The following is a 23,248-nucleotide window of genomic DNA, read 5'->3' as shown; positions in this document are numbered from 1 at the left end:
GCAGATGCTCACATGCACAAATACAGACACACACTCACATGCTGAAAGACTTTCGAGCCACCCACACATAGACAGTGCTCACAAATACACATAGACACACGCACCTGCACAAGTAAACGTAGACACACGTTCACATACACACACAAAGAATAATTGTGACACTGACTAACACAAATACACAGACACATACAGAGTACATAGACAAAAATTGCACAAACAATAACACACACAAACACAAACACACACATTGTCAAAAGAGCAATAACATGAAATGGCTGATGCTTTTTGTTCCTCAGTATTGATCAGGTCACAGCAGAGACCAAGGATTGGACGACGGATTATATGTGACCAGGAAGACAACTCATTTTAGTGTGTGTGTGTGTTTTTTTGTGTGTGCGTGTGTGTTTGTGTGTGTGTGTGCGTGTGTGTGTGTGTGTGTGTGTGTGTGTGTGTGTGTGTGCGTGTGTGCGTGTGTGTGTAAGGGTGTATATAAGTAAGTGTGTGTTATCCTGCATGCATGTTCAATTTTAGGTCAAACTAATTGAAACACAGGAACAAACTAGACCCATTGAAAGGACCGTTTATAATGACTGAAAGGGAAGCGGGTAGTTTCAATTCAGTACAATTGTTGGGCAAACAAACAGCTGTCATTGTTTTTAAGTTTCTTCAGAACACCAGTCCTTCCCCCTTCAAAAAGACGACGTGACACGGATGACCAACCTCACTTTCCACTGACTAAAACATAGAGACACCAATGCACAATCATGTCTGGATCAGGATACCTGCTCTTAGTGTGTCTGTTGACAGGTAATAACTTCACACATTTCAGGTACTACATGTTATTAGACTTCCTATGGAGAGTCACTATGATTCAGGGAATTCAGAACCTTTCTAGTAATGTTACACAGCAATCAAGCTGAGATAGAATTGTATGCATTTGTTTGTAAAACGGTTCAGGTTTAGGATAAATATTATTTAAAACAATCTAGCCCTTGTTTTTCTACAAGCAGTATCTGTCCCACTTCTCATTGAATTGAAGAACAAGCTAACTCACTTAAGCCAGTCATCATAACATTTGGTGCAATACTGTGTGGGTCAACCACAACTCAACGCTTGAGATAGTCTCTTCAGGAGAATGCTCCACCCTTTACGTCTTTACTTTAGTAAGCCACATTTTCAGACTGAAAATCTCTCCTGTGGGCCAGTCAGATCAGACTGTGATCAAATTTTTGGATACAAAAATTAAACTTCCTTTAGTAACTCCCTCTATCCTTTGGGTTAGGTCATAGCTCACATAATTAGGTGTCTCCTCTGTTCTTCTTCTGTTACTTTACAGCTGCTGAATGTGACCTGGTCGTGTTCGCCACTGGGGGATATAATGTGACTCTGCCGTGTAAATATGATGTCCCAGCAAATGGTCTAAGTTCAACATGTTGGGGACGAGGTGTTATACCAGCCTCGAAGTGTAGCGATCAGCTGATCGCCACTGATGGTGCAGAAGTAAGAGAAGACTCACGGGTGTCCAGCAGGTACCAGCTCCTGGGTGACCTGAGAAAGGGGGATGTTTCCATGAAGATATTAAACGTCAGTGAGAAGGACTCTGGACAATATGGATGCAGAGTGGAAATAGCGGGATGGTTCAATGACCTTAAACATCACTTCCAATTGAGAGTTCAGAAAGGTGAGATTATGGAATAAGATCTGTTAACAGACAGTAGACAGTTACTGTAATAGCATCAATTACCAAACAGAAGGCTACTGTAACCAACCCAATATTTACTGTGTATTGGCTTAGATACTAAGCCAATCCCAAAGAGATGGTTATGATTGCTAAAAACGATAAAAAAAAAATAATATTCCCATTCTTCAAACTCAAACACATGTTTTTGCTCTTTGCTCTTTCAAAGAAGATTTTGAGGAAATTGATTAAAAATGTAATGTTCTGAGCTGTAGTTCCAAACCCTGATCCAAGATGTCACCATTTCTCGATTAACTCCAGTTCATGTAGTAATTGCCCCATCTAGCTGTGTCCCTTGATGCTTGGGTAAAAGGGAGCTTTATTGTGTCTTTACTAGGATATACAGTTACTGAAGAACGGAAGGAAACAGGAAGTGATGAGGCAATGGACCACACGGAGGGCCCTGTGGTGACAAGTGTGAAGACGTATCAGGTACAGAGACCATGAGGTTCACAGGTTGATGATGAAAAACAATTCAGTCAACGTTTCAGTAACATTCGGTTCTTCAGGTCTTGACGAAGATCTGCATGTGATCAAAGCATTGACATCGTTTTTATTGGTGGAAATGAACACTTTATGAGCAGTAAACAGTGTGCAGCCTCTACTCCCTCGTTAGTATTGTAACCTCACTTGTCCAACACTAATGGGCTGTGTGTGCCGCTCCTTACCTCTCTAAGATAGACATACGCATCCAAGTCAGATGGATTAGTCATGAGGTAATGGTTACATCCAAATCAGACCTATAACTCTTAGAACCAATCTGTATTACACATTGGGCAATGCTTCTGGTGCCGAACATATGTCACACAAAAAAGGGGAGAAAGTAAGGCATTGAAATATAATCAATGGGAGCCAATTGTGTAGTAATTAGTCTAGTTTTGTTCTTTGTGTCCTGCAGCAGCCAGACCTCCAGCTGAGCAGCCCATGGGGCTTCATAGGAAACACCCTCAGACTGTCCTTCATCATCTTCATACCTGCACTACTGCTTATTGGAATAAGATCTGTTAACAGACAGCAGACAGTTACTGTAATAGCATCAATCACCAAAACAAAAGGCTACTGTACAAGGAGCCCGCTTCAAAATATAAAATACTAAAATGACAATGGGACACAGTTTATTGATCTCATTTCAAATCACTTTTGGCACTGAGTGTTCTTTGTTGTTTGTCCCGATAACATATACCTAACCCAATCTTTTAGCGTGTATTGGCAAAGATACTAAGCCAACCCCAAAGAGAAGGTTATGATAACTATGAGCTATAAATAAAATGAATTATTCCCATTCTTCAAACTCAAACCCATGACTTCGCTCTTTGCTCTTTCAAAGAAGATTTCCAGGAAATTGATTAAAAATGTAATGTTCTGGGCTGTAGTTCCAAACCCGGACACTACATGTCGCCACTTCTTAATAAATTGTAGTTCATGTAGTAATTGCGCCATCTAGCTGTGTCCCTTGATGCATGGGTAAAAGGGAGCTTTATTGTGTCTTTACTAGGATATACAGTTACTGAAGAACGGAAGGAAACAGGAAGTGATGAGGCAATGGACCACACGGAGGGCCCTGTGGTGACAAGTGTGAAGACGTATCAGGTACAGAGACCATGAGGTTCACAGGTTGATAAAAAAATAATTCAGTCAACGTCTCAGTAACATTCGGCTCTTCAGGTCTTGACGAAGATCCGAATGTGAAATGAACACTTTGGGAGCAGTAAACAGTGTGCAGCCTCTACCCCCTCATCAGTATTGTAACCTCACTTGTCCGGCACCTGCAAACAATGGGCTGTGTGTGCCGCTCCTTACCTCTCTATGATAGACATACGCATCCAAGTCAGATAGATTAGCCATGAGGTAATGTTTGTATCAAAATCTGACCTATGACTCTTAGAACCAATCTGTATTACGCATTGGGCAATGCTTCTGGTGTCGAACAAATATCAACAACAAATCATAAATCAACAAAAAAGGAGAAAGTAATGCATTGATATGTAATCAATGGGAGACAAGTGTGTAGTAATTAGTCTAGTTTTGTTCTTTGTGTCCTGGAGCAGCCAGACCTCCAGCTCAGTACACACACACACACACACACACACACACACACACACACTCACTCACACTCACACTCACACACAGACACACTAACCAACACACTCACACACCCTCAGTCACATGTACACAGATTCACATGGACAAAAACACGCAGGAAGACATGCACACACAAACTTCCACGTGCGCACAAACACACACGTACACACACACACACACTCACAATAACACATTCATGCACTCACATGCACAACTACCTATAAACACAGATGCACATGGTTAAATGCACAAATACAGACACACTCTCACATGCTGAAACACTTTCGAGCCCACCCACACATACACAGTGCTCACAAATACACATAGACACACGCACCGACACAAATACACAATGCTCACCTGCACAAGTAAACGGAAACACACATTCACATACACACACAAAGAATAATTATGAAACATACTAACACAAATACACAGACACACAACACAGACAACACAGCCGTTTAAGAGCACATCGACAAAAATTGCATGCACACACACACACACACACACACACACACACACACACACACACACACACACACACACACACACACACACACACACACAAACTGTCTAAAGAACAATTTCTGAAATGTCTGATGCTTTTTGTTCCTCAGGATTGATGAGGTCACAGCAGAGACTGTGGATTGGACGACGGATACCATCTGACCTGGAAGACAACTCTTTGTAGTATGTGTGTGTGTGTGTGTGTTTGTGTGTGTTTGTGTGTGTGTGTGTGTGTGTGTGTGTGTGTGTGTGTGTGTGTGTGTGTGTGTGTGTGTGTGTGTGCATGTGCTGTTACTAAGGGTGTTTAAAAGTAAGTGTGTGTTTTCCTACACGTATTTTAAATTTAGTTCAAACTAATTGAAACACAGGAACAAACTAGACTAATGGAAAGGACCATTTATAACGACAGAAAGGGAAGCGGGTAGTTTGAATTTAGTACAATTGTTGGGAAAACAGACACCAGTCATTGCTTTAAATGTCTTAAGGGCACCAGTTGGAAAAGACGAAGTGAAAAGGATGATTTCTGGATTGAGAAATGTTCAACTTAAAGTCCCTTTCCTCAATGTTAGTTTGGTTACTTGATTATGTTGGTCTAGCATTCTTTCATCACATATGTAATATGTAATTAACTTATCTCATCATGGGATATATCAACGCATGTCTTCATTAGGATATCGTCAGCTTCATGAAGTGCAACTGGACAGTCTCTGGGTCAATCCTCATTGAGTCCACCTGTGGAACTCCCCCTTGATTAAGGCACCTTTCTACTGATTGATGCCTTGCATGTGCAGACATCCATCTCTTTTTGCCTGTTAGCCAATGGTTTCAGTGTGTTGTTTTAGACAGGACATGCACTTGTTGCTGCTAGTGTATGGCTACTTATTGTGTGTTTGTGTGTACCCCCATCTTTGACTCAGCCTGTGACATTGTGAGGTATGTGAGTGCGACTGGGATGTTGTTTTAGCATTAGAGTGTATCATAATGATGGCCGTGTCTTGATCAGGATAACTGCTCTTGCTGTGTCGGTTACCAGGTAATGACTTCACACATTTCAAGTACTACATGTTATTAGACTTCCTATGGAGAGTCACTATGATTCAGGGCATTCAGAACCTTTCTTGTAATGTTACACAGCAATCAAGCTGAGATAGAATTATATGCATTTGTTTTTAATGCAGTTTTAGGATAAATATTATTTAAAATAACCTAGCCCTTGTTTTCTCCAAACAATATTTGTCCCACTTCCCATTGAATTGAAGAACAAGCTTACTAACTTAAACCGGTCATCATAGCATTTGGTGCAATACTGTGTGGGTCACAACAAGTCCACACTTGAGATAGTCTCTCCAGAAATTTTGGGACTGAAAATCTCTCCTGTGGGTCAGTCGGATCAGACTCAAATGTCTTTCTGATCAAATTTTTGCATACAAAAATTAAACTTCCTTTAGTAACTCCCTCCAACCGTTGGGTCAGGTCATAGCTGACATAATTATATGCCTCCTCTGTTCTTCTTCTGTTACTCTACATCTGCTGAATGTGACCTGGTCGTGTTCGGCACTGTGGGAAATGATGTGATTCTGCTGTGTAAATATGATCTCCCAACAAATGGTCTAAGTTCAACATGCTGGAGACAAGATGTTCTACCAGCCTCGAGGTGTAGCAATATGCTGATCTCCACCGACTGTGCAGTGAGAAAAGACCCTCTATTGATCAGCAGGTACCAGGTCCTTGGTGACCTGGAAATGGGCGATTTTTCCACGACGATATTAAACGTCACTGAGATGGACTCTGGACGATATGGTTGCAGAGTGGAAACAGAGGGAAGTTCGATGACCATACCACTTTCAATTGAGAGTTCAGAAAGATAAGTTTATTTTTGACTACTGCTACTGATATATGTACAAAATGCCAGTTTTTAAACATAAAACTGTCAATAAAAATAAGACACACTTTATTGATTGATTGATGACTCATGTTTTTCATTTTAAAGGGGCCTATTTACCGCCAGGTGTGATGGTTATAACCCATTACAAGTAGACAATAATATATACAATATCCTTTCGGAGCAAACCGGTTTCTGTTTTTTTAATTTAAACTAATATTCCCCACAGCCTGTAAGACATTTATAATTAATCTAAACTATAAAAAAAAATGAGTTATTCCCATTCTTCAAACTCAAACCCAGGGCTTTGCTCTTGCACGTGTAGCTATCGCATACCCTGAGGAATTATCCCTGCTATATTTTACAGATTTTTATCCAATACCTGGTTACACATCCATTCAATATTCTGCACATTTTGGAATCTTGCTTAAGATTATTTGGATTTTAATAAAAAATGTAGTGTTCTGAACTGCAGTTCCAAACCCTGATCCAAGATGTCGCCATTTCTCGATAAATTGTACTTCAAGAAGTAATTACGCCAACTTGCTGTGCGCCTTGATGCATGGGTAAAAGGGAGCTTGATGGTGTCTTTATTAGATTATACAGTTACTGAAGCATGGGTGGAAACAGGAAGTGATGATGAGGCAATGGACCACACGGAGGGCCCTGTGGTGAAGTGTGAAGACGTATCAGGTACAGAGACCATGAGGTTCACAGGTTGATGATGAAAAACAATTCAGTCAGCGTCTCAGTAACATTCGGTTCTTCAGGTCTTGACGAAGATCCGCATGTGATCGAAGCGTTGACATCGTTTTTATTGGTGGAAATGAACACTTTATGAGCAGTAAACAGTGTGCAGCCTCTACTCCCTCGTTAGTATTGTAACCTCACTTGTCCGACACTAATGGGCTGTGTGTGCCGCTCCTTACCTCTCTAAGATAGACATACGCATCCAAGTCAGATGGATTAGTCATGAGGTAATGTTTACATCCAAATCAGACCTATAACTCTTAGAACCAATCTGTATTACGCATTGGGCAATGCTTCTGGTGTCGAACATATGTCACACAAAAAAGGAGAAAGTAAGGCATTGAAATATAATCAATGGGAGCCGATTGTGTAGTAATTAGTCTAGTTTTGTTCTTTGTGTCCTGCAGCAGCCAGACCTCCAGCTGAGCAGCCCATGGGGCTTCATAGGAAACACCCTCAGACTGTCCTTCATCATCTTCATACCTGCACTACTGCTTACTATTGGCTACAGTCAGTACACACACACACACACACACATACACACACACACACACACACACACACACACACACACACTTACATACCAACTCAGCCACCCTCAGTCACATGCTCACACAGTCACAAGCACAAATACACCCACACACACATGCACCTACAGGCAAACTGTCATGTGCACACACACACTCAGATGAACATATACCTGGAAACACAGACACCCATGCTCGCATGCACAAATTCACAGTCACACTGTCACAACATGTACAAACACATCCGCACCCACCGAAACGTACACACATACACAGAGTGCTCACAAATACACATAGACACAGTCACACATACACACAGTGCTGACTTGCACAAATACAAGTGGACACACATACACAAACACACACACACACATAAACACACAACCACACACACACACACACACACACACACACAATAATACAGCCATATACAATACAGCCACATACAGAGTACATAGAGACAAAAATTGCAGGCACACACACACACATACATTGTCTAAAGAACAATTACTGAAATGTCTCATGCTTTTTGTTCCTCAGTATTGATAAGGTCGCTTCAGAGAATGTGGATTGGACGACGGATATCTGACCAAGAATACAACTCATTGTAGTGTGTTTGTGTGTGTGTGTGTGTGTGTGTGTGTGTGTGTGTGTGTGTGTGTTTGTGTGTATGCTTGAACGATCTTTGTCTGTTAATGAGGGTGTCTTAAAGTTAGTGTGAGTGTTTTTCGGCATGCCTGATGTACAGTTTACACAGTAAAACAAGTTTGTTACATTTTCCGTGGTATCTTTGTCTTTTACCTTTTAGTTAAAACTAATCGAAACACAATAACAAAACAAAAGAATTGTCACGATGGAAAGGAAAGCAGTTAGTTTTAGTAACCATTTGGGAACATGTTTCTCAGGTCTATCAAAAACCCGTCATTGCTTGTCAGTATCATGAGGACCGCAGTCTTTTTCCTTCTAAAGAGGAAGTGACCAACCTCACTTTCCACTGACTCTGTAAAACATAGAGATGCCAAAACACAACCATTCCCTCTCTCTCACCCTCTGTGTCTCTCTGTGGGGTTGACAAAGGTTCACATATGGGCCATCAGGACAGCTAACACATTGAAAATATATGTATGTATTTTTGTTCAACAAAATCACTTAATTTCACTGTTACTTTAATTAAAGATTCATTTGAGAATGTTGGACTTGCCTTCTTTCATCACATATGTAATGACACGGCCTTAACTAACATGTTTTGGATAATACCGCAACTGTCTTCATGAGGGCATCATCAGCTTGCAACTGGGAAGCCTGTGGTTTCATCTCTCATTGAGTCTTTCTCTTGCCCTCAACCTTTAGAAAGGGCCTGGCACCTTTTTCCTGCCTGATTCACGCATGGAGTGTAGAGAAACGGCTCTGCTGAAGCCGAAAGCCTCCACATGCTTCTGCCTGGTTTGCCCAAATCCATGCACACACACCTGCAACAATGTTGCAAAAGGTTTACAATGTATACTCCTGCGCAATTAACAAAATGTGTTATTACATCAAAAGTACAGTAGGGGTTGATCTATCAACCAACAATGTGCACGTCTGTTGATAATGGATTGCAATTTAAACAGTCAACCCCTTTTTTCAAACAATATCAGGTGACCATTCATATTTTTCTATGCTAATGGTGTGCAAACCGCTTTGTAAAAGTATTTACATGATTTCAATGTTTAATGCAATCAAGCCAGCTGTAACCTGCTGGGATGTTGCTAAGTCACGTTGACGTTACAGATTCCAGGTTGTGTTGCTTACGTGCTGCAGTCACCCGAGCAAAAATCTTGGTACCAGCAATTGCACACTTCCTGCATCCCCGTTTTTTTCCCTTTTTTTATATAAAATAGCGAAAAAATATATATGAAAAAAAATGTAAATGCCAAAGGTTCTGGCTTGCTCAATAATTTCGAGACTGTTGCTGTTGAGTCTCGTGTCTATTTGACAGGCTGTAATGCAAACCAGGGACCGATTGGCCATACAGAGGTCCATACACTCCATTCCAGGCAGAGTCAGCCGGTCAACAATATGATGATATGATCTACGGTGCATGGCCCCTGGCCATACAGATATGCAGAGGGCACTGGAATCTGACTGTGGGCCATAAGCAGGCATGCCTGATCATAAATGATGGGCCATCCATACGATATAGCATGATTTCTTATTCGAGCAGCATACTTTGGCTCTGTTTTGGGCTGGTTTAAAACACAATGTTGTAAACCATTATTTTACTACAGTACTACAGTTACTATGATAAGAGTAGGCAAAATGAAACTATTTCACTTTTTATTTCATTTCAGAAACAACAATAATCAGATATTTCGTACCCTAACTACAAATGTCCCTGCTTTTCATTTCAGAAATCTGGGCACCTTACTCCTGCAACGTGATTGGTCAAAACTAACATTGAGCGAAAAAAAGCAGAACGCCTCAATCAGCCAGATTTGGTCTCGTCTGCCATCAGACTTGAGATATTAATCTAGGGTTAGGATTTATGATACAACCAAAAATCTACAGGCCCTAACATTGTCCCTCCATTCACCTCGTGAATTGTTTGTGTGTGAAGCGAGTGTGAAGCGAAGTGAAACATAAATAGAGGAACAAACTTAACAGGAAGTTCTAAGCACCACACTAACACACTGAAACGAAATTTGAATGAGGTTTGAAGACAGGAAATACCAGGACTCATGGCAGTGTTCTTATTGCGAAAGGGGTCGATATGTATCACTGTCACAAGAACAGACAGCGGGGAAATTAGGAACGGACGGCTACATGTAAAAGTAAGTTAAATGGTATGCTTAGTTCTGCCTCGTAAAAGTATTTTATATTACGTAGACAGCAACAGGAAACAACAATTTTCATGAATAATTTACAAATATATTATTTTATTTTCAATCAAATGTTTTGTAATCTGGAAAATTAAGTAAAACGGTATGCTTGTGTGTGTGTGTGTGTGTGTGTGTGTGTGTGTGTGTGTGTGTGTGTGTGTGTCCCCCTCTAATGACTCATCCTATGACATATCTAATGTTGTGAGGGATGTGAGTGCAACTGGGAGGTTGTATTAGCATTAGAGCGCAACATTATGACGGCCGTGTCTGGACCAGGATTCCTGCTCTTGCTGTGTCTGTTAACAGGTAATAACTTCACAAATTTCAAATACTACATGTGATAGACTTCCTATAAAGAGTCACTATGACTCAACTAAAATATATCCTTTAGTAGTGTTAAACAGAGTCTTTTTACCTGGGGAAAGGGTTGGGTTAGTTTCAATATTAAATCGTATTGTTGAAATCTAGCCGTTGTTTTGTTTGAAGGTTATTTGTTCCCATTCTTATTGAAAAGAGTAGTAGTTTAAGCACAGACGGCAAAATATGGGGTTCAATACTGTGTGGCTCACACACAATTCCACACTTCAAATAGTCTCTCAAGACAGATGAGGGTCTTGCACAATTGTAAAACTTTGAAAATAAAAGCTCCATCCTCCACATCTGGACTTTAGGTAGTGTGTTTGAGTCACCCGATCCAGAAATCCTGAACCGGATTCAAGGTATTTCGACCAATCATGACACAGTGTTAAGCAATTCTTTAAATGCATTACAACCCCCTTCCCCCTTTCCCCTTCCCCATGTTTACGGGGAGATATAATTTTATGAACACGGACGTGTCCTGATTGGTCAAAATACTGTGTATTCGGTTCTGCATATCTGGATCCGTTAACTCCTAAAGCCTGAACGTTTGAAGGCTGGAGTATTTCCTTTTCTTATCGTTCAAACAACTCATCAATACTATGGTTCCTAGGTGAGAGCATTTGCTAGTCGAGGTATTGCTAGCCAAGATTCATGTAGAAAAAAAAACCTGGCTCCATTCCAAAAGTTCTTTCCTAATGCTCGATGATAATGCTCGAGCTTGGAGCCCGAGCAATAGCAGATGAGCCCAAAGAAAGAAGCAATGTGGAATTGGGCCCGATTATACATGTGACATTCACTTAATTTGCATTGACAGCACAACGCGCATCAAAAAAGACGTTTTCATCATTATGTGAAAACTCTCAGCAATGAAGTGTTAGTAGGTAACCAAACTGTAGCAGGACTATCTTCAAACCAATAGCAATAATGAGGGGTTATACATTGGAAAATGGGATAGAATAACCGTAATATTAAGACTTAGACTTCATTAAGTGCTATAACTTCCTCTATCACTTGAATGAGGTCATAGGTGACATCATAATGTGTCTCCTCTTTTTATCTTCTGTTACTTTACAGCTGCTGAATGTGACCTGGTCGTGTCAGGCACTGTGGGAAATGATGTGACTCTGCCGTGTAAATATGATGTCCCAGCAAATGGTCTAAGTTCAACATGTTGGGGACGAGGTGTTATACCAACCTCGAAGTGTAGCGATCAGCTGATCGCCACTGATGGTGCAAAAGTAAGAGAAGACTCACGGGTGTCCAGCAGGTACCAGCTCCTGGGTTACCTGAGAAAGGGGGATGTTTCCATGACGATATTAAACCTCAGTGAGAAGGACTCTGGACAATACGGATGCAGAGTGGAAATAGTGGGATTGTTCAATGACCATAAACATCAAGTTCAATTGAGAGTTCAGAAAGGTGAGATTATGGAACAAGATCTGTTAATAGACAGCAGACAGTTACAGTAATAGCATCAATTACCAAAACAAAAGGCTACTGTAATAGATACAAAGTGCCCGCTTCAAAATTAAAATACAGTGACAATGGGACACAGTTTGTTCATCACGCTTCAAATCACTTTTTGGCATTAGGTGTTGTTTGTTGATAGTCCTGATAATATATATCTAACCCAATCTTTAATTGTGTGTTGGTCAAGATACTAAGCCAACCCCAAAGAGGACATTGGATAATTTGACCTCCACAGAACAGACCACGTTGAAGTACACACAAGGTACACATTCAAAAAACCTTTACACATTATACCTAAGATACCATATAAAAATTTGATGAACGAATAACATACGGAAAATATGTCATGCAAGGTTCAGGAACGCATGAATCTATATCAAAAGTTTTGAAAAAACACCGTTCGTGTACTCTTGGCAGCTCACATCAATTTCACACAGTACCGGAACACTTCTGAAACAGTTCTCACCTCTGTTCAGGTGAGAAGGAACGCTACTAGCCTGACCATGTAGCCCATTTAATTCAGCAAATGGAGGAAGCAACACAAAGGGTTAGCAGCAAGTCAATACATTTATCTGTCATGAAATCGTTGTTTAACCGATCAAACGTGTGGTTCTTGCTGTGTCATTGTCATTTGCCATCACAGGGAAGTAGTGGCCAATTTCCGGTGCCAGTAACATGTGCTCTGATCATCGTTTCTATTGCAGTGGTGGGTGTTGCTGTCTACTTTAGTAAGTTGTTACAGTTTTGCTAAATAGGATTTTTGTGGCCATTGTAAAAACTGTTGTTACTATGCACAATATATAAAAGTATCGATGCATACATATAATATATATTTCAATGGGGCAATTGCTAACTTTGGTCTGAGCTAACCTGCTTTGTATGTGTTATTGTATGTATTTATATCTGTTATTACTCAAAAGTGAATGAACAAGTGACTTATTCGTTTGGCGACGTGAACATTTAATGTATTACCCAACATTTTCGGTAATTTTTGTGTAGTGCTGAACCTATAATATTTTTGTTTCTTTTGTTTCTCATTCTCATATGTCTCATCAGTAAAGAGATCGGGAAAATTCAGCAAATCTTCCCAGATGTAAGTAACGGATTGTTTAAAATGAACCCATTAGGTTGAATGAATTTTGGGTTGATGTAAAGTTGAAAAATTCTGATTCATGTTAGTATCTAGTTATTTTTAAGTTAATGCAGTAGCAAGCATTGTTATATAGCATTAGCATAGGGGTAAGTAAGAGTTAGTGGGTTAGGGTTATCCTATCAGCACATTAGTTACATGAACACCATTAGTAAACATAAACCCCATTAGTCAACTAGACATGTGCATTTTCTGAAGAATATGTGTGTGGTTGCATGCCAACTCGTCGCATGAGCAATATTCTATATTCAATAATCCAACATGCTAAAGCCAGTGAGGCTAATGAGTGAGCATGGTAAGTGTCAAGTTCCTGGGCCACATTATAGGTTTGAGCACGACTTATAGCGCCCCCTGTGGTCACAGTGGTACCAAACTTTTTGGAGACCTCTAAACTAATTATTTCTAGACCATTAACAAAGCATTAATTAACTGTGATTTAATTGTTAGTAAATGCTTATTATTGCATTTACTTATGGTAAATAATGGGTGATGCATGTATAATTGTAAAAGGTTATCAAAAAATTGAACAGAAGGGAGAAACATTGCTTGATTGCTTTCTTTATGTTAGTGCAGCCTACATTTTAACGGTGTGGTTTCGGTTAGGTGCTAAATGTCATTCGTATGCGAACCCCTGACTCATGCTCACGCTCTGAAAAGAGTTTTCAGCACATAAACCACATGCTGCAGACCTCACAAAATCTGCAGTTAAATATATTTGAGCATTTACAGATCTGCGTGGCATTTGTACATTCATCTGATGAACTATGAATGTTCACTTCCCAAATATTGGTCAATGTGGTTTTTGGTGAACGACATTGACAAGACGCTGCACGGCAAACGATGGAAAGTCTGTGCTTAAATGACTACTAATACTTCTGAACCATTAGGGCAGATATCTCTATGACTACGAGTGATTCATACATATGTCACACTTCGCTGCATTACCACGTTATTGTACGAAATCCACAGTCTAAGCTTTACCTTTGTACTTCAGGCAAACAGCATGCAAAAAAGACCAAATAAACACTAAACGGTGAACTCTTTCTAACACACTGTTCTCCCCTCTCGTCTGCCTCCACTGCGATTAGAAACTCGCTGTCTGGTCCTGAACCTAACAACAGAGAGGAGAACATCTACCAGATGGATGAAGTCAACCCCTATCAGACCTTTTCATCAATATATCAATATATCAAATATCAATGATATTTTGTGTGATTTGATACATAATCCGTAGGTTATTAATATAATCATTGCTATGCTGTCCAATCTGTATGAACCTGTATCCATGTGATTCTTTTGTACAGTCTGCTCAGCTGTGTCTGAAATATCATCGAAATTGCTCGTAACCTTGTTTATATAATATCCAAATAATAATGTGTGTTTTTTTATAATCATGCCCTACAACTTTGAGTTGGTGTGCCTTTAACTTCTGGTACTGTGGTGCCTCACCCCGAATAAAGTTGAGAACCGCTGCCGGAGGGGACAGTGACACAAAACAGTCAAGACGGATGTCAGTCCTCAGTCTAAGGACCGTGCTAGATATGTCTACCCAGAGATCATACATTTTGAAATGTTGCACCTAAATGTGTTATGCAACAGCGACAGCTAAGACAACATGTATAAAACCATCATGGTATCTTAACACAAAAGCTACATTCAGCAAGATCAACTCTTTTTTTAACATGTTAAGATATTTTAGATATTTAGATACATAGATATGTTTTATATGTATATATATTTAACCATTTTTTTCAAACTGAGACGCAACCATGTGTTCTACTAATGAAAGCAAGTTTATTTTGAAGGGCCAGGAAAATGTTTTAAAAGTGATCTTTGTTGTGACTGTTAGGGTTAGGGCTACTTTATTAATATCATTCTTGCCAGCTGACTCATAAAGTATACTTACAACAACAACGTTCCCTATTTTTACACCGTCACACCATCAAGTGAATTGATCCAATATGAAGATGAACATAGGAGATGCAGTATCAAAGGCAATGATAAATACAATTCAAAAGGAATAATTAACTTTAAAACAACATTTGTATTTCATATTAATATATAACTAGTCATAATTAGTATATGTAAAAAATAAAAAGGTAAAAAGCCTGAGAATACCAGGTAAAACAGCGTGTAGCACTGTGTCCTCACAGCAGGAATGATTTTTGTTGTTGAACTGACTCAGCTACTTCTCAGCTATGACCAATCCTGACCCAGTTCGGACTAAACTAGAAAGAATACAATCTGGTTTCAGCATCACATACAATCTGTATTTGTATGTAATGCATTTCATAATGTTGATTGTGCATATACAAATTAAAAGTTGGTAGATTGTATTAAAATATCAGCATTTATTATCACAACACATAAAGTCATGACCTCTTTGGACGGGCAAAGGGATGTCAAGGGAGATGGTGAGCCATATGCTAGCAGACGTTGCCATGATATTGTGAACATTGAGTTTTGCATTCATGCATATATTACACTATATCATGGATTAAGCCACTCTTTCATATTGGACTCTGCATATTATTGGTTTTATTCTTATGCACAATACCTTATTGTATGTCACAGTAAACCAGCAACTCAATATAAATCAGAGTTAACTTTTGATGTTTAGATAATAAAGGTCCTAGTTTCAAATATGTTTCAATTAAAAGTTGCACTAATATGTACGGCACCATTTCACACATGGCTGTGTATGACTCAGAACTATATGTGTGTCTGTAATTGTTTCACATATAATTGGACATAATAGTTCAAGTATATATGTAGTATTTTAATGTGTTTATTTCATAGATTTGCATGCAGAGTTTGAAATAAGGTAGGTTGGTAGACGGACAGGTAGGCCATCCAATCAGACCGGCTCGTAACAGGCCTGCCACTGCCACTGCCTTTTTTGCATAAGCATTAGAATTATTGATTGCTGTCACAGTGTAAACATCATTTCAGCAATATGACAAGAAATGCTTTGAAAATAAATGTCCTACCCTAGCTTTAATATTTTGGTTCTTAAGATGTTTTTCAAATATATGAGTGACATTAAAGTCATGACGTTGGTCACAGATGTTATTAGGTAGGCCTTGAAACCATGCCTACACTGGTGATGATGACACCCCCTGCTGATAATACTAAAGAGACCTGATATAAAAGACGACGGAGCAGGCAGAAGGTCGGCCTATCCCTTAGCCTCCGAGAATATTCACCACTATACGGTCCACTCTGTACTCAGAGCCATTGTCTGTATGTATTCGGAAGTGTTTTTATTTTTTCTTATTGAACGTCTTTCAAATATGGTAACATAGGGTCGCTATGAAGATTGTCTTGGAACTAAATGGTTGTCGTTTTATTCGTCCTTTGTAACATTGTCCTTAGGGACCTTACTGTTTTAGCTGCGATGCAGAGTGAAGGATTTTTGAGGGTTAATGTTAGTGGTAGCGTGGAGTATCAGGCTTCACAGGAGATGATTGTGTTCTGCATATTATCTGTGGGGCTAAGCTGCTCTTTTATCTACGTGAACTGTGTTATGTTGTACACCTTGAGGAGCAAGCCAGTTTTTTGTGAGACCTCCCGTTACATTCTGTTGTTTAACCTTCTCTTCGCAGATACTGCCTATCTTGTGACAAGTTTGTTACTTTACATACTGGCTGCTTGCAGGTTGAGGCTGAAATTGTATGTTTGTGGTTTGCTTACAAGCATCGGTGTTTTAGAAGACATAATCTCACCTGTTACTCTAGCAGTGATGTCCATTGAGAGATATGTGGCTGTGTGCTTTCCTATGAGACATACAGACCTTGCCACCGTCAGAAACACAGGAGCAGCCATCGCGCTTGTGTGGACCATCTCTGGTGGAAATGTTCTAATGCGAGTTTTAATACTTATTTGTTGGAAAAATGATTTAGATCTGAACATGGAAATGAAAGACTTCTGCTCGAAAGAGGCAATGTTCCTGGCACCGATTTCTAGTCAAGTTGATAAAGCATTTTCCATTTTTGTGTTTGCATTTGGCGGATTTGTAACTATTCTTTCCTATGTTGGTGTGACGTTGGTAGCCAGGTCAGCCTCGACAGAAAAAGCTACTGCCAGCAAGGCTGGAAAAACAGTTTTACTTCATATGATTCAGTTGGTGCTGATTCTCATCGCTACCATCTACTCTAGTATCCTCCTTAGCTTTGCAAGAACAGTGGATAGAAGAACTCTGATTCGTCTCTACAACAGTTTTTATGTGTGTTTGAATATATTTCCCAGGTGTCTCAGTGCTCTTATCTATGGGCTCAGAGACAAAACCATCAGACCTGTCCTCTTGAAAAGACTCTGTGGTCATCTTAAATGCTTGGCTCCAACATAACTGTGGATGTCCAAACATGGATTTAGTCAATGTCTTGTTCCTTGAAAACCTTTTTTTGAAAGTCATAATTTATTTGAAAAAGTTGTCGAATAGAAAGAGTCATATGGTTCAAAGTCTGTATCATGGAAGTTGCATGCAAACACCTAGGGATATCCCAAAGCATATAATATGCTTTGGGATAAAATATGCATATGATGTCATTGGTTAATGACATTATAATGTCATTGGTTTAAAAACTTGCAGTAAATTGTTGTTTTGTGACACAAAAAGATTGATTAAATAAAAATGTGTTCTGAAAGTGCTAAATGTTGTAACTGTAATACATATAATAATTAGGGCTGTTAAAATTAGCGTGATATTAACACTATAACGCAATCTTATTTTAACCCTACAATTGAAGTAAGTGACAGGCTGTTTACAATTCCCAAATCTGTGGTGCTTCTTATTTGAATTTAACTACACTTGTATTACCTGTTGGTTTACAATTCTACTAAATAACTGCCTGTTTACAATTCTCTAGTCCGTGGTGTTCTGTAAGTTTGATATTCAACCCACACTGAGTGAGTGAGTCAATATATCACCCTCAAGATCACTTGTTCTAGTTTTTCTTTATCAATTACATTTGGTATGATGATAATGTGTCATTCCATTTGATAATCTCCTTTAACCTTAATTGGATTGGATTTAAAAAAATGTGATTAATCGTAAATTAACTCACCAATACTATGCGATTAATTGCGAAAAAACTTTTTAATCATTTGACAGCCCTAATAACAAAATATATATTCTATATTATCTATAATAATATATATTATATATATATTATAATATCTATTTATAATATAAATGGTGTATGACTTTTTATAAACCATTTAATTTTATCTGTTATCTGTTTTCAATCATTTTATTTTGTTTTTACCATTACACTAATGTAAATAGAGACATATACACAATTATTTTGTGCTTCTCTTTAAACGTAATTATACGTTTTTCTGGATGCCACTTTTTCAAGTACGTTGTTTTACTTTGTATGTAGTTCTTTTGTAATGTATATTTGTAATCATCTTCAATTAAATTTGTTAATACCAGAGCAGAGATATTTATTTATTTAATCTGCAGTAGGTAGTCGCGGCTTTCGTGTTTGGACGATTGTCATTATATTACGAACTTAAACCAACCCATTTTGTAGGCTTACATATTATTAGTATTTATTATTATATTATGTGATAACAGGCTATTCATTAACTGGTGGGTGAATCCATCAATGTAGAATAATATTTGATGGGCAGTAAAAAATGGGCACCCGTTAATATCTAAGAAACTTAATCATCCAGACAGAATTGCACAGCAGTAAGCTTATGCGAACAAAGAAGCTTGTTGTGATCAGCAGTATCCAAATGGATCGTCTTTAAATATTATAAAAACAGAACAAAGAGACTGTTTACAAGAAGGGCCAGGGCCAAATCTATTTCCTGTGGAGGCTCTGGTCATTCAATGTTATTTATTATTCTACTATAAACAAAGTTTAGCTGTTTCAGTTATTCTACAGTTAGATATAAAGCTAGGTATATACTGTATCTGTATATATATTTTTAAATATTGTAATATTATTTTCTGACTTTTTATTGTCTTCTTGAGCCACTGCTGGCAACACAACTACCTCCAGGATTTATTAATGTTTATTATATCGTCAAGTTACAATGTGTAGGATTGAAGAAGAAGTTTAGGAATAAAAAAGAACATGTAAAAAAGTGTTCTCTTCACTCAAACTACAACTGTGTGACGTAGACTAGCATAGCTCAAGTTGCTGAGTGGGTGAGCGGAATGTTTTTTTAGGAGTGTTGATAGTACGTTTATTTTGAACAAAGGCCTCGTTCACACTGCGGGCCCTATTTTAACGGTCTGAAACGCAAGTGAGAAGCGCAAAACGGAAGTAGCTTTGTGGGCAGGGCTCTGCCGCTGTTGCTATGATACCGACGGATAAATGACTCTTGCGCCCGACGCAAATCTAAAAAGGGTTGCCCTGAAGTAGCCTGATTACCCATAGGTGTGGTTTGGGCGTAACGTGCAATAAACCACTGAGAGTGCCATCTCCCATCCCCTTCAAGAGCCATGAGTGCATTTGAACCTGAAGAGTTTATATTTTAACAGCACGTTTACAGTCTCAGATGAGACAGATGCATGACCACAAGAATTTCAAACTTCAAATGGCTCAGTTTATGGCCAAATTATATGCCCTAATTCACACATGGAATAGCGTTTTCTTCTACAACTTCCGAAATATTGAGTCTTTAATGATATGCGGCAATTCATTAACATGTATTGTATACATTATCGTTATCGACTTGTGTTCCTAATATGCATGTGTCCCCCCGTTAATATACATTGCCATGGACTGTATTATGCGTTACGTGTTTAGTTTGCGTGTGTTTAAACAGATGGATGCACACACGCGTGCCTGCATTCAGTCATTCTTTTTAACACTCACTCGCGGTAAAACAAAGTTTTCTCACGATCAAATACTCATCAATTCTTAAAGTTATGGTCTTGTACACGATGTCTGTCTCAAGAAAATATGCGTTTGCTGTACGGTGTTTGCAGATGCATTGATTTAAATAAAACTTATTACCGCTTTATCAGCTGTTCTTTCCCAAATTTAACCTAAACGAGATTTTGTTTTGGAAGGCTGGGATATAGCCTACTTTGCTCGAGTTTATCATTGTTATTATTATTATTTTAACACATGGCATAGCCTACTACAGTGTTCATTCATGCAGCCCCTATAGAAAAAATTTGCAGTTCCGACCTGCCATGGTACGTCAAAATAGCAACACCAACTGCGCTATTTGCTAGTGCACTTGGACCAGGTATTTGTCAGTCAGTTGCACAGCTGCTTTATCGATCGGGATGATAGCACCATGTATCATTTGCACCAGAACACGCCTCTGCTTTTCGCCGACACGCCTCTCAGGGTGTAAGTTTAGTGGCGCAGGTTTGCTGCGGGGGAAAATCGGCTTTGTGCCGGGCGCAAACTAGCAAAGATACATGCAATGGTGTAGAGAGTCAATTGCACTGATAGCAAGATAGGGCCCTGCAAGTCAATGTGGCCCAAATCCGATGTGTTCACAACACATTTGATCTTTTCAAGGTGAGCATTTGGGTTTGCAGTGTGATGAAGCACAAGAGAGAGGTACTGGCTGGCCAATTTATGAGTAATAGGATGTGATTTTATTGATAACATTATTTAAATAACTATTGTTAAGCATTGACTACAGATATGTCTGCCTACCTCCAAGCATTGGTCAAGCCACACCCCCCAGCTCGATCCCTCTGCTCAACTACCTCAGCTGGACGTCTGGCACCGCCATCGCTAAGAGCAAGCAAAGTCACAACTTTTCTCTGTTTTGGGACCCCAGTGGTGGAACGAGCTCCCTGCCGATGTCAGGATCGCAGAGTCGCTCACCAGCTTCTGCAAAAGACTCAAAACTCACCTGTTCGGTGTTCACCTCGACTCTGCATAGCTACCCAGCCCCTTCCGGCCACCATTGTATGTTGTACGTCCTGGCACTTAATGTACGCACTTATTGTATGCACATAATCTACATTGCCCTTATTCATAGTATTTAATTGTGTAGCATCTGCAGTAGCTGATATCACTGCTGTACACGGGGAATGGGTTAGCCTAGCGATTGTTAGTACTTGCACTTGGTTCTATGAACATCTTTACTGTACCGACAGCGATATATTGTTACACTTCTTATGACAAATGTACTTACTGTAAGTTGCTTTGGATCAAAGCGTCTGCTAAATGCCCTGAACGGAATTGTAAATGAAAATATGTGCTGCGAGGTTACTTTAAGCTACGAGTTGGTTTACATTTTTTGCAACTTTAGTCTGTTAAAACTGAACTTACACCACTATAAACAAAGTTGTTGAGTAATTCTCTAGTTACTTCTTTTGGTTGATAACACATTTCCCTGTCCACAGCAACCATATATAATTGTCAACATCATCATCAACATGTAGGCCTAATTACTAAGTCAAAACATGAGTGAACTCCTTGGTAAGCATTTTAATATTTAATGTGTCCAAATGAGCTGGCAGGGGACTGGTTTAAAGAACACACCATTAGCTTTGAGCTGAGAGTATAAAGAACTTCATCCATTCTGATGGATCCCTAATGGATTGTAACTCGCCAGGGTATTAGCAATCCCAAGAGCATCAGCTACACTTTAGGTTTAAACAACTACAACGTTAACGATACCACCGTCGCAATCTGTGTCCCTTCCACCATCTCACATATATACATTTGTGAGTAATAAAAATCAATCACAAATGTAATGTTTCAGTTGTAGCCTATGTTCAGAAGATTAATGTATTGAGTATTTGAGAGGAACAGTCCACCTTACTCATTCCATGCTCTACTTTAAGTCACAAATAGAGTTACTGGCTCTTCATTGCCTTTTTGTTTTAAACTTCTTGGTATGTCTTCAATGAACTTTAACCTTTTGTCAGTGTTACGCTACGGTTACTTATGTCCAGCCAGAGCCCATGCAGCTGGTCTGTGCCCACCTTCTCCCAGACAAGAAAGGCTGGCACATGTGTCACATGACACTTCTTGTGTGTCTGTTCATCTCGCCCATGAAATTTGCAGGCCCTGCAGTAAAGCAAGAGGGGTCCTGACAAGTCAAGCTGCCAACCCTGCTGTCCCTCTTCCATTGCTTGAGTCTGCCCTCTTGTGGCGTAACCACTCTCTTCCTCTCGTTGTCTTCAAGACTCCAGGGCAGATGAGGGCTTTTTCGGGCAGGAGGTGTTGTAGCAGCTTGACGGAGTCTGAGTTGCTTGACTTTCCTATCGAGGCAAAGGCCCCACAATGGTGAGCTGCTCGCTTGTTTTGACCGCTTGGCCGTCCACCTGCTGTGGGGTAACCATCCAGAGTCCCTGTCACCGCAGATCATTGACTGTCCGTATACCCCGTGATATGAGGGTACCCATGATTTGGTCGGACTCATGGTTTGGGCGCATCACCGCCCGGAGCACCTACTGCCAGTCACACCGTCTCGTGACTGGTGGTCAGAGCTGAACGATTTGGGGAAATAATAAGTTATAATAATGTTATTTCGACCAATATTGCGATGCGATTTATCATGCGATTTTTTGCTTATGTTCTGTATTATTCACTAAACAAGCAATAAATCATTCTATTAGTATGGCCAACTCAAAATTGGAAGCAGTCAAAATATAAACTGGTCTTTCTATGTGTTGAGATGAATTGATGCATAAATTGATGACATCTTTATTTAACTATTGAATTGGAAAAGAAAAATAAATAAGAATCTTACTGATCTCCAGTCACCAACAGCAACAAATAAAAAAATAAATAAATGCAGCCTTTGCGATTTGCAAATAGCGTTCCACTACATCGCGATGTCGGTTTGAATTCGATTAATCGGTCAGCCTTACTGCTGGTTCCCTCGCCGCTTCTGATCCTCTGTGCCTGGCTGACCGCCCTGACCTGTCGTCTATGATTGGGCCATAGATCTCCTACCTGGATCCCCTCTTGCCCAGCTACA

At 39.5% G+C, this 23,248-nt stretch overlaps 2 protein-coding genes and 1 long non-coding RNA gene across 5 annotated transcripts; all 3 read left to right on the top strand.

Moving 5' to 3' along the window:
* Positions 1-2,836: 2,836 nt before the first annotated feature.
* LOC307076474 lies at positions 2,837-8,548 on the top strand. Its single transcript, XR_013811904.1, has 3 exons — positions 2,837-3,328; positions 4,441-7,472; positions 8,030-8,548. It is a non-coding gene; the product is annotated as an uncharacterized lncRNA (long non-coding RNA).
* Positions 8,549-10,164: 1,616 nt separating this feature from the next.
* Positions 10,165-15,598, top strand: havcr1 (hepatitis A virus cellular receptor 1). Of its 3 annotated transcripts, none has more exons than XM_079737479.1 (8): positions 10,165-10,299; positions 10,554-10,653; positions 11,782-12,126; positions 12,365-12,439; positions 12,595-12,653; positions 12,821-12,883; positions 13,234-13,270; positions 14,416-15,597. In XM_079737479.1, exons 1-7 carry the CDS (start codon positions 10,207-10,209, stop codon positions 13,234-13,236), a joined length of 738 nt encoding a protein of 245 aa, XP_079593605.1. In that variant the 5' UTR covers positions 10,165-10,206; the 3' UTR covers positions 13,237-13,270; positions 14,416-15,597. The 3 variants fall into 3 exon arrangements, 2 of the variants coding, with proteins under 2 accessions (XP_079593605.1, XP_079593604.1); XM_079737478.1 differs by having other exon boundaries at positions 12,821-12,905; positions 14,416-15,594; XR_013811903.1 differs by lacking the exon at positions 12,595-12,653 and having other exon boundaries at positions 12,821-12,905; positions 14,416-15,598.
* Positions 15,599-16,661: 1,063 nt separating this feature from the next.
* LOC307076464 (odorant receptor 131-2-like) lies at positions 16,662-17,675 on the top strand (the record flags this gene model as incomplete). The annotated part of the gene is made up of 1 exon (XM_079737477.1): positions 16,662-17,675. One exon carries the CDS (start codon positions 16,662-16,664, stop codon positions 17,673-17,675), a length of 1,014 nt encoding a protein of 337 aa, XP_079593603.1.
* Positions 17,676-23,248: the final 5,573 nt, after the last annotated feature.

The sequence above is a fragment of the Pollachius pollachius genome (assembly GCF_949987615.1).
Source record: "Pollachius pollachius genome assembly, chromosome: 6".
Classification (NCBI taxonomy): Eukaryota; Metazoa; Chordata; class Actinopteri; order Gadiformes; family Gadidae; genus Pollachius; species Pollachius pollachius.
The sequence above is the reverse complement of the archived record's forward strand: the minus strand, read 5'-3'. Positions and strand labels throughout refer to the sequence as shown.